The 12,938-nt window shown below is 46.8% G+C and overlaps 1 protein-coding gene across 6 annotated transcripts in view; it reads left to right on the forward strand.

Moving 5' to 3' along the window:
- The window catches only part of CAMK1D (calcium/calmodulin dependent protein kinase ID), a 571,288-nt gene that overhangs the window by 483,920 nt on the left and 74,430 nt on the right, over positions 1 to 12,938 (forward strand). For all 6 annotated transcript variants that reach the window (XM_063926882.1, XM_063926883.1, XM_063926884.1 and 3 more), the window contains one exon: positions 7,423 to 7,561. In XM_063926882.1, the coding sequence (XP_063782952.1) occupies positions 7,423 to 7,561 (139 nt within the window). The remainder of the gene's footprint in view (positions 1 to 7,422; positions 7,562 to 12,938) is intronic.

Below are 12,938 nucleotides of genomic sequence, written 5' to 3' on the forward strand. Positions count from 1 at the left end.
CCTTGAACAAATTTGTGAAGGTCTCCAAGTTTCGTATGGAAACTCTTCGCTCTATTGTTCTGGCATTGGAACCTGGGGATTATATGGTCTCCCTGGACATACAGGATGCTTACCTGCATATTCCCATTGCAATGTCTCATCAGCAATACCTGAGGTTTGCATTTGGCAACCTCCATTACCAATTTCGGGCGTTACCTTTTGGTTTGAACACGGCTCCGCGAGTCTTCACCAAGGTCATGGCAGTGATGACGGCTGTACTCCGCCTTCAAGGGGTCAGGATCCTACCGTACCTGGACGACTTGTTGATCCTGGCAAATTCCCCAGAAATTCTCCTATGCCATCTGGATCTGACTATCCAGTTTCTGCAAGCCCATGGGTGGCTCATCAACTGGAAGAAATCTTCCCTGGTCCCTGCTCAGAGCATGGTGCACCTGGGGGCGTTGTTGGACACTCTCACAACCAGCGGTTGTTCTTGTCTCAGGAGAAAGTCCTGAAGCTTCAGGACAGGATTCGATGCTTCCCATCTCGTCTGCAAGTGTCGATACATTCGGCAATGTAAGTGCTAGGTCTTATGGTGTCGGCTTTTGACATGGTGGAGTACGCTCAATTCCGTTCCTGCCCTCTGCAGAAGCTGATTCTTGCCAAGTGTCTCTGGAGGTCCGTCTGTCACTGAGCTGGTGGCTTCAGGACCAACGATTGAGCAGGGGTCATCCCTTCTGGATCTCCAACTGTGTCCTTCTGACGACGGATGCCAGTCTGAGAGGTTGGGGCGCGGTGTTGGAGCAACACTTACTTCAGGGTCGGTGGACCAAGGAGGAGTCTCTCCTCCCTATAAACATTCTGGAATTACGGGTGGTGTTCAACTCATTGAACTTGGACCAGCATTTAATACAGAACAGACCTGTTCAGGTACAGTCGGACAACGCCACCATGGTGGCGTACATCAATCATCAAGGCGGCACTGGAAGCCGCATGGCAATGAGGGAAGTATCAAGGCTTCTTCAGTGAGCGGAACGTCATCTGCCAGCCATATTGGCAGTATTCATTCCGGGGATCCTAAACTGGGAAGCGGACTTTCTCAATCGTCAGGACGTACACACCGGAGAGTGGAGCCCCCATCCAAAAGTGTTTCAACTCCTCGTGGACAGGTGGGGCCTTCCAGATGTAGACCTGATGGCGTCTCGACACAATCACAAGGTTCCGGTCTTCGGAGCAAGGACAAGGGATCCTCAAGCAGCGTTCGTGGATGCACTGGCAATTCCATGGAACTTTCAGCTGCCATACGTGTTTCCTCCGTTGTCACTCCTGCTCAGAGTAATAAGTTCAAGCAAGGAGGAGGAATCCTACTTCTGATCGCTCCCGCGTGGCCCAGACGGTATTGGTTCTCAGACCTTTAGGGTCTCTCGATAGAGCGTCCCCTTCTACTTCCACAGCACCCAGATCCCCTTATTCAGGGCCCCTGTGTATATCAGGATTTAGCCCAGTTTGCTTTGACGGCGTGTCTCTTGAAGCTTCCATCTTGAGGGCCAAAGGTTTTTCTGAGGCGGTCATTCAAACTATGTTGAAGGCCTGGAAACCGGCTTCTGCTTTGATTTACAATAGGGTCTGGAATTCTTACTTTGCTTGGTGCGCATCTAACAATCATGACGCTTACAAGTTTAGTATGGCCAAAGTTTTAGCCTTTCTACAACAGGGCCTGGACTTGGGCCTTCATCTGGCCTCCATCAAGGTTCATATTTCTGCCTTGTCGGTTTGGTTCCAGAGGAAAATTGCGACGTTACTTGATGTACATACGTTCACTCAGGGTGTGTTGCGGATTCAACCTCCCTATGTCCCGCCTGTGGCCCCTTGGGACTTGTCGGTGGTTTTGGAGGCCTTGCAAGGGTCTCTGTTTGAGCCTCTTGAATCTGCAGACCTTAAGTGGCTTTCTCTTAAGGTGTTGTTTCTGCTGGCTATTGCCTCTGCTAGACGGGTGTCTGATTTGGGTGCCTTATCTTGTAGGTCACCATATCTGATTTTCACCGTGATCGGGCGATTCTTAGAACACATCACGGGTGTTTACCTAAGGTGGTGTCTTCTTTCCACCTTAATCAGGAGATTGTGGTTCCGGCCTTTGTCTCTCCTGAATTGTCTTCCAAAGAGCGGTCTTTGAATGTGGTATGGGCTCTCCGTATCTACGCGAAGAGAACTGCCTCCATCAGGAAGTCGGATTCTCTTTGTTCTGTTTTGTTTTCACAAACGTGGCTGGCCTGCTCACAAGCAGACCCTAACCAGATGGATTAGAATGGTGATTGCACATGCTTATGTACAGGCTGGCCTTCCAGCTCCTGCTACCATAAAGGCCTATTCTGCTCAGTCTGTTGGACCTTCTTGAGCGGCTGTAGTGCGACCCTTGAACAATTGTGCAAGGCGACTAGATGGTCCTCAGTGAACACGTTCATAAGGTTTTATGCCTTTGATACTTCCGCCTCCCAGGATGCTTCCTTTGGACGCCGGGTTCTTGTGCCCGCTACAGTGCATCCCCTCCCATAAGGAACTGTTTTAGGACATCCCCAATGTCATTCCCTGTGGAGCCCAGTGTACCCCGCAGCAGAAAACGAGATTTATGGTAAGAACTTACCGTTGTTAAATCTTTCTGCGAGGTACACTGGCTCCACAGGGCGCCCACCCTGACACACTTAGCTTCTTTGGGTTGGTATGGCATTAGCCGCTGACACTTTCTCCTGTCGTGAGAATGTGGTGTATGTGGCTACTAACAGTTGTCGTCTCTTTTGCCTGCTACTGCATTGGACTGGTTAACAAGAACTGAGCTCCTGTGCACGGAGGCGGGGTTGTAATGGAGGTGGCGCTATGCATTCTGGGAACAGTCAAAGCTTTGAGACTGTTGGTGCCTCGGATCAAGATCCTACTCTACACCCCAATGCCATTCCCTGTGGAGCCCAGTGTACCTCGCAGAAAGAGATTTAACAACGATAAGTTCTTACCATAAATCTCGTTTTTTGTTCAATTGTATGAAAATAGTGTGTTATTTTTTTATTTTGTTAAAGACACCCCTGAGCAAGTCTGCATAGATGAAACGCGTTGGGTGTCTGTCTTAGACATAGTGGGAGGACAGTCTGTCATATGAGCTCTTCCCCGGCTGGTGTGGACAGCAAGTCCTATTAAGATCTTCTTTCCCATGAATGTCAAGACCAATGTAAGAGTCGTAATACATTTTTAACAAACAAAAAATTATTTTAATTAATGGTTTAAAAAGGATATGGACTAATGAGTGAATTTGCTGTTGGGTGATTCTGGTGTGAAGGTTTGTTCCAGAAGTATCAGCCTCCCCTCCGGTTTACCTCCAATCTGAAGGAATACTCTTCGAAAAGACCTTGTAAGAACTATTAGTGGTCACTGAGCGCTCCCCATACAACCAATTACTTATATATATATATATATATATATATATATATATATATATATATATATATATATATATATATATATAAATAATTTTTATTTATTTATTTTTTTACAGATCGAGAGAGACAGAGGAGTATATCTACCAAGTGTGGGTTTTTAGAGGTTGAAATTTTAGCTTGTAACTTCTGGAAGGCGCTAGATAAATGAAAAGTAGAATCTGACTGGTTGCTATGAGCAACATCTCCACTTCTACAAACCCACACTTTAGTAAAGAGAGATAAATAAATAAATAAAAAATAATAAATATATATATGTATATATACTAAACTGTGTGTGTCTGTATATGTGTATATATATATATATATATATATATATATACACATACATATATAGCAGCTCCCACTGCACTCCCCGTGCACAGTCGGGAGAGGGAGGTAATGGAAGTGGATGGAGAAGAGAGTGGTTTGGGGATGGGGAGCTGCTGAGGTGACACCAATAAAAGTTATATTTTATTGTGTATACCTGTAGGTAGAGTGACCCAGGAGTACTTTCTTTACTTTTTTTCTTCTTGTTTACAACGGGATGCAGTCCATTTACCGACAATCAAAATCCCGACGTTCAAAATACCGACAGCAATTTACAGACGGTGAAAATCCCGACATGGTCAAAATACTGACATTTAAAATACCAACAAGGTCAAAATACTGACATAATATCGACAGGTCAAAAAGTCGACATAAGTTTTTCATTATTTTGTAATTGAAACCAACTTGTTCATACTTTACCATCCCAGTGGACCTGGAGGGGGAATATAATAGTGTGCCGAGCGCAGCAGGGCACCGTGCCCGAAGCATGGCGAGCGCAGCGGTACACTTATATGGTGTCCGTGTCGACATACAAAAAAAAGGAAAACCGTGTGTCGGTATTTGGACCTGTCGACATTTTACATGTCGGTATTTGGACCTTGTCGGTATTTTAAATGTCTGTATTTTGTCCATGTCGGGATTTTGACCTTGTCGGGATCTTGACCGTCGGTCAATTGATGTCGGGATTTTGACCATCAGGATTTTGATTGTAGGTATTTCATACCGATCCCTTAACAACCTCCTCTTTCATCTATTCGGTTTTCTGCTTAAATACTGCCCAGTGTAGTCTATGGTTCCAATGATGGTGCAAAATTCAAGTCCATGTGCTGGATGACTGTGTTTTTATCGATTGCAATCTACACGCATAAAATTGTGCCCTATTCACCCTTTTTTTTTTCTATTGTCTCACTAAATCGCATACCTCTATGAAATGTGGCATACAGTAGGGCTGCACCCAGTGTCAGACTGGAGCATGAAGAGCCCACCGGGGGAATGCAGTGGTACCGGGCCATGCTTAGTGGTGTGGCCAGGCACACAGAGGCTTGACTAACCATTAGAGAGTGGGCCCCTTGATAAATATAATATACATAGTAAATACTGGTTTTGAATGCATTATAATGTAACAGGTATGCACTGTAGAAGTTATACCATATTCCTGTGCAGTATAATATAACTTGTGTAATTAGTGCAGTCTGGAACCTGATCCCTAGAGGAGAAGGTGGGCCCTCAAACAGTGGGGCCCACCGGGGGCCAGTCCGGCACTGGCTGCACCTACTCTGTGCATAGCAGGGAAATCCCTCACGCCACCAAATAGAGGGGCACAGCACCATCTTACAGCATTTTAGGCGCAGCTCAGATGTTTTGCTCTTTTTAAACAGCTGTCTGAGTTGTTCTACATTTCAACAACAAGCCAATTAAGCCACCAGATGGCTCTCTAATAGTTTATAAATTATTTGGGAGGAATGAATGAATGTTGTTTACTATGATTTTTCCTAGTATAAAACATGAATCCTGTTAACTAAATGAGAACAACTTTCGCCCTTAGTACGTCATTTAAAGGTGCTGCCAAATGGTAAATCTTTTAAAAAAAAAAATAACGAATGGTTCATTAGCTTATAGACATTGCTTACAGAAATAAGGCTACGTCAATTTATTTAACAACCTTTACTTGACTACTTGTAATTGTTATGGTTCCAGGTTGAAACTTCTTGTCATTACAGTGCATCCGGAAAGTATTCACAACACTTCACTTTTTCCACATTTTGTTATGTTACAGCCTTATTCCAAAATGGAATAAATTCATTTTTTCCCTCAAAATTCTACACACAATACCCCATAATGACAATGTGAAAAGTTTTTTTGAGATTTTTGAAAATGTATTTAAAATAAAAAAACTAAGAAATCACATAAGTATTCACAGCCTTAGCTCAATACTTTGTCCAATATGATGCATATAGAAACTTCAGGGGCAAATACAGGATTTCTAGAGGGGGGGTTTCAAATGCATTGCACAATCTCCCACTTTCCGGAATATTAGCGCAAGTGCAGGAGTCTGCAAAAGTAGTAGCAAACCTACTACTGACCCAGAAAAAGGTTAAACATCCCATAAAATATATTAATACACATACATAATAGAGCCTGCAGAAGACAGAACTGAGCTTTATAAGCTCACATTCTTCCACCTCCTAGTAAGACACGTCTCTTCTTCCTGGCAGCTACTGTCTGGTTCCCTGCACTGATTGAGTGCTCAGATCCCCCCCACACACACACACGGCAAACTTGGTAGAAGAAGCTGCTACCACTGGGCATGTGCAGCAGCCTCGCTCTATCTCTTAAGGTGGGTACACACTATTAGATATATCTGCAGATCAATTGATCTGCAGATATATCTATGTACGGATCGGGCAGTGTGCTGTGCATACACACAGCCCGATCCGTCGGGGGACTGACGTCATGAACTGGGCGGGCGGCGCTCGCGCCCGCCCAGTTCACCTGTCAATCACCGCCGGCCGCCGCAGCATGTGTACGGGCGGTCGGACGACCGCCCCGTACACACACAGCGACGGGCCAATATATCGTTAGATATATTGGCTGTCGGCTGTGCTGCGCGGCCGACGCGATACGTCTGTGAACGACGGCGTTCACAGACGTATCGCCCGTACACACTGGCCGACGGTCCCGCGATGTATCGGCCGTTCAAGAGAACGGCCGATACATCGACCAGTGTGTACGGGCCTTTAGACTATATGTTATGGTGGCAGCTATTGCCATTATTTGAGCAACTGGCCAAGAAAAGGGGGTGTTCCAGAATCACCCCTGCCTCCCTCTCCTATGAAAATCCTCCCCCCACCCCCCATTCTGACTCCTACTAGATATAGAAAATAAATTGTTTGTAGTCACTATTTTAATTACTGACTTTTTCAGTCTCTCACTGTCCCCACCCCTGCAGACTCCCCATTGGGTCCTGTGCTCCTCCTTTTGGCACAGGCACCTCCCTACTTTTCCTTTCAGTCTGTACACCCAAGGTTTGAACACTGTACCTGCGCAGTCTTACATTGGTCACTGGCCATCCACCAGCACAGTAAGTAGCACTGCCTTTCACAGCAGATCACTCCCGTGATCTGGTTGTAGTTAAGGTACCATTTAGGGGTAAATTTAGTAAGCAGCACCTTTTAAAAGCCACTGCACCTTCTGCAGTTTTAAATGTTGAATTTTAAGGGTCAGTAATATTAAATCTAAAGCTAGTTGTGCTTTATTGGCCATTTAAATTCACGAGCCAAGACCACTGAAGACACGGTGGTTTAGAAAAGCATTGCTTTGTAATTTTACCCCTTGGAGTAGATTCAACCTATTGCAAACCTATAGTTAAGTAATCTTTTTCATATTATTGAGTAGTAGAAGTCACCAACTCCCTTCTATGTTTTTTTAATGTAAATATACCTAAATGATGTTCACTAAAGTAATTATTAGTAGGTATGCTTTTAATTAAAACCTCATCCATATGTCACAAATGTGACTTGTACATTCTGCACTTTAAGTCTATGTAACAAACATTTGTAATTAATGTAACACTACCATTGTTATTCTTCTAGAAGATCATTTGGTATAATTCTTTATTAATTATGAATTTTCTTGGTTTTTCCCCCCCTAGAGTGTCTGGAGGAGAATTGTTTGACAGGATAGTAGAAAAAGGATTTTATACTGAAAAAGACGCAAGCGCACTCATCCGACAGGTCTTAGATGCTGTTTTCTACCTTCACAGATTGGGAATTGTGCACAGAGATCTAAAGGTAAATAATATAGTATACTAACATCTAAGAACAAAGCTACAGTATTTGTGTTCAGCTTGGAAAACCATGTGTGTAGGTAGACAGCTCTCCCACCTCTCACATACTAGTGGCTGAACACTGACACGCACGCAGTTGTCTGCGAATGTCTCATGCATGCTTCCATAAGTTAATACTTTATTTTGCCAGCATGTCTGAATACATGGCATGAAATGAGCAATGTGAGTAATAGCAAGGAGGGGTAGAATATGGATGCCACAAACCTAGCACTACCTACAGCCTTAGCCCCTTGGCAGTAGATTAGTAATGCTTGGGTGAGGGAGAGAGGGTGTTACTTTTACAGCCACTATCAAGACTTAAATTAAGTAAATGGATAAAGTGGGAAAGCAAATATTTATATTTGGCATCACTGATCTGAAGTAACAGTGTATATATTTGGGTATTTATAGTTGCATTAAAAGTGAAAGAAGTGTGGGCCAATATTGAAAACATGAAAGTTTTTTCTTTTTGTTAACAAATGTTGAAAAGGGCGTGGCATGTAACCCAGTTTAAATAGATGAGTGCATTTTGAACTGAGGACTGCCATACTGTGGGCTAAATCATACCGTAAATCTCAATATTTTCACGGAATTTATTGGCACAATGAGAGCATACAGTTGTGTCCAGCCTCATCTTACCCGCGAATGTGTCGCACATGCATACTCATCGCGATTGCGACTAGTCAGGCCCACGTGCGACTCATTTACGGGAGTATATGCACCATGCAATCCTGTGGGTCACGAGTGCTTATGCAGCACACATTTGTGGGTACACTAGTCACGCCAAACGACCCGCGATTGCAAATACCCATGGGTAAGATGAGGTGGACACATCTATTCAAACTGGACCAACATGCCATGACTGGTGGGATGCCTAACAAATCACAGAAAAAGTGGAGAATATGCCTATGGCAACCAACCAGCTTCTAGCTATGAATTTTCTAAAACCTTCTATGAAATGACAAAAGCGGATTGCCTGCTACCTTATGGGCAGCTTCTCCACTTTTCCTCTTTAGAAGGTATATCTTTGTATTTTTCCTTCCTACAGTATGTAATGACCACAAAATAAACAGATCATAGAAAATATAGAATACAGTTGTTAATATAACACATTTTGTTACATTGTTTCTGGTAGACCTATATGCTATCAATTTAATTTTAGTTTAGAAGATGAGTTATGTAATGTGGTCTATTTTATGTTATTATCGATTCCTGCTATTCAGCAGATGTCTAATATTACCAAATGAATACTCCTAATGCATTTTAAGAACATTAGGTGTTCTGTTATTGTACAGGATAATCTATTTATCTATGTTCTGTCGTCTAGGCAAGTTACAGTACATAAAGTTTCCTTAATTATTAACAGTGCAGAACAGTCAAACATTAGACTGAAACTGAACATCAGAATTTTTCAGACACAAAAATAATAATTTATTATAGACAAACAAGTGTGTTACATATTAATAGATGAGGAAGGGATGGCTAATTCATTATGTGCAATTCATTATGAATGACCCACAATAAAGAATGAGTAACCTACAATGCATTGATGATGAGTTCTAAGTGACAAGTGAGGACTGAATAGTGACAAGCCATGAGCGACAACTGATGAATGATAAGGAACGTGTGGCAAATCATGAGGGATAAATGAAGAGTGATAAGCTATGAGTGACAACAAATGATGACTGACCACTGAAGCGAAACAGAGAACCGCAAACTTTACCATTTACATACAGTGTAAATATATATAGAGTATGTAGTCTATATGTATTATCCTGCTAAATAATTACGTAAAAAATATAAAGTGGGGTAAATAGACCAATTAGCTGTCCTCTTATTACCTGCATTATTAAAATGTGAAAATATGAGCACTGACTAGCACCATTTATTAAATGGGTCTGGGACTCAAGGTCGACAACACTTAGGTTGAGACCAGTTGGTCGACACCTCTTAGGTTGACGCCTGAAATAGGTCAACATGGCCAAAATGTAGACTTGAACAAGGTCGACATGAGTTTTTTATGTTTTTTTGGTGTCGTTCAAAAAAATGGGGGGGAAATTGTGAAAAACTCATGTCGACCTTTTTTCATGTCGACCTTACCATGTCGAATGTTTGTCCAATGTCGACCTATTTCATGTGTCAACCAATTGGTGCCAACCTAAGTGTTGTCGACCTTATTGGTGTCTACCTAGAGTCCAGATACCTATTAAACGGTCACTTCTTTTGAATTTAGAAAACAAACTGTTTAATAATATGATATATTTTATTACTGTTGTTTCCAACTGTAAAGCACAACTGAATTTGCTGCGCTATATAAGAAACTGTTAATCTCCTATATATTTGCCTTAGTCTGTGACTCTGTGCCCGTAACGCTGGGCGGAGTCACAGGCACAGATCTGGGCGGCTGGATGCAGGGCAGGAACAGTCCCCTCCCTCTGTCCACCCATCCCCGCCCAGTCCCCTCCCCATCTCCACCCCTTCCCCTCTCTCCCGCCTCCCCGTACACTCCCTGCACCTGGTGACACTGCAGCCGAGGACTGTAAGCGGCGCTTTCACCGCTGCCCGCCGCACAGTGTGGAGGAGAACCAACGCTGACAGCCGCACCCGCGGCACACACACCACCCAACACCTCCACCCGCTGCACACGGCCCGCGCCAACAACAGAATCCACCCCACCCAACCACGGCACACGGCCCGCGGCATCCCGCACCCTCCCACCCGCGGCATCCACCCAACCCGCGGCACTCCCGCCCCCTCCCCCACCCGCGGCACGCACCCCTCCCCCACCCGCGACACGCACCCCTCTCCCACCCGCGGCACCCATCCCCCACCCGCGGCACGCACCCCTCCCCCACCCGTGGCACGCACCCCTCCCCCACCCGCGGAACGCACCCCTCCCCCACCCGCGACACGCACCCCTCCCCCACCCGCGGCACCCCACCCGTGGCACGCACCCCTCCCCCACCCGTGACACACCCCCCTCCCCCACCCGCGGCACCCCTCCCCCACCCGCGGCACGCACCCATCCCCAACCCGCAACACGCACCCCTCCCCCACCCGCGCCACGCACCCCTCCCCCACCCGCGTCACGCACCCCTCCCCCACCCGCGGCACTCCTCCCCCACCCGCGCCATTCCCGCCCCCACCCCCCCGCACACACCCCTCCCTCACCCGCGGCACTCCCACACCCTCCCACACCCGCACCACCCCCACCCCTATACCAACCTCTCCCCCCCGCTACACCCTCCACCCCACCCACCCCTCCCCCACCCGCAGCACCCCCCCACCTCCCCCACCCCATACCTACCTCTACCTACCCCCCCCCTGCACCCTCCACCCCACCCACAGCATCCACCACATCCGCACCCCCCGCCCCTCCCCCACCCACAGCACCCACCTCATTCCCCCCCCCCACCCGTGGCACACACCCCTCCCCCACCCACGGCACTCCCGCCACCTCCCGTAACACCCACAACCAGCAAAAGCCACCGGCCCACCCCCATACCCACCTCTCCCCCCTGCAACCCACCACCCTCCCCGCGGCATCCACCACATACGCCCCCCACCCGTGCCACACGCCCCTCCCCCACCTAAACACCCACGGCACCCACAGCATCCTTCACATCCGCTCCCCTCCCGCGGCACACGTCCCTCCCCCACCCCCGGCACTCCTGCCCCTTACCCCACCCATAGCACCCACACCCTCACCTCCACCACCCGCAGCACTCCCTCCCCCAACCGCAACACCCCTTCCCCACCCGTGGCACCCACAGCACCCACCGGTATTTTGTTTTGTAACACCTTGCCTCTCTTTATCCTCTCCCTACCACCCTGCCTCTCCCTATCCTTTACCCATCGCACAGCGTTTCTGTACATTCCCTCCCCCCCCTTCCCCCCTACGCCTATCTCTCTTCTGTATGCCCTCTATATTACCCTGCATTTCTGCATCTGTTCTCTACCGGCCTGCGTATGTTCAAAGGAGTGCAGGGGTTAACGGGGCGTAGCCACAAACGACGGTGTGAAGAGCGCCCGTAGGGCGCGATGAATCGCCTAGTAAATAATAATATACAATTAATCAGCCATAACACCTTCTAATATTGTGTACAGTAGGTAAAAAACAGCTCTGACCCATTGAGGCATGGACTCCTCTGAAGGTGTTCTGTGATATTAGCAGCAGATACTTTAAAGATGCTCATACACTAGAGCGATATCTGCCCTTGATGTATCAAGAGTAAAAGTGTCATATCGTTTGTATTCCACTTACGATTACAATCTGAGGCACACTCCCGGGGGTCGTATGCTGGGTCCTATGATCTTACCTGCTGCTGGTAAGATCTGGCCATGTCGCATGCACGTTAAAGTTAGATCACATGCGATATATCGTAAGAAAACATTGTGAGTAAAGGTGAGCAGCATGTACGATATTGTGAGTCCACGAGCTCCTGGGGAGAGCCCGGGGAATTCAAGGGAAATTGCGTGCAATACATCGCTGTAGCGTTAAGTTCTGTAAATTGTGAGGTAGGGTCTCCATGGCTCAGACTAGTTTTTACAACATCTCCCACAGATGCTCAATCAGATTAGTATTATTATTACATTTTATTTATAGGGCGCCACAAGTGTTACGCAGCGCCATACAAGGGACAGTACAGGGAGACAAAACTTAGCATAACAGTAATTAAATAACAAAAATGGAGTACAGGTAACAAAGAGCACCACAATTCTCAAAACATAATACAGCTTAGATGTAAGTAGCAAGGGAGTAATCATTGTACTACTTGGGGCTGGCGGCCATAGATAGAGAGGAGCCTTTACCAGTAGGAGAAAAAGCAGGTAAAGATGGTCGCTGACTGAAATTTGTTGAGAAGAGGGCTTAGACAACAATAGGAAAGAGGGCCCTGCTCTGAAGAGCTAACAATCTAGTGAGGAGGGGTGACAGACAGATGACATGAGGTGCAAGCAAGCAGGAGGATTGGGATCTGGGGAATTTGGAGGCCAAGTCAACGGGTGGTATTCATGTGACCGGCGGTCTGCTGACCGACAGTCACATGACTTCCTCCACCATCCCGTCGGCTCAGTATCCCGATGGTCGGCATGCCGACCAACAGGGACTATTTCCACTCGTGGGTGTCCACGACACCCATAGAGTGGGAATAGAACCCGTGGCGACCGCAGGTCGCCACCGAGCCCGCAGCGTGGCGAGCGCAGCGAGCCCGCAAGGGGCTTGCTGCACTCGCCCCTCCCCGCCGGGATCCCGGCGTCGGTAAGCTGACCGGAGGTCAGGAGACCGCCGGTCAGCCATACTACACCCCAAGTCAACACCTTGAACTCTTTGTCATGTCCCT

Source organism: Pseudophryne corroboree, chromosome 6, assembly GCF_028390025.1.
Source record: "Pseudophryne corroboree isolate aPseCor3 chromosome 6, aPseCor3.hap2, whole genome shotgun sequence".
NCBI lineage: Eukaryota > Metazoa > Chordata > Amphibia > Anura > Myobatrachidae > Pseudophryne > Pseudophryne corroboree.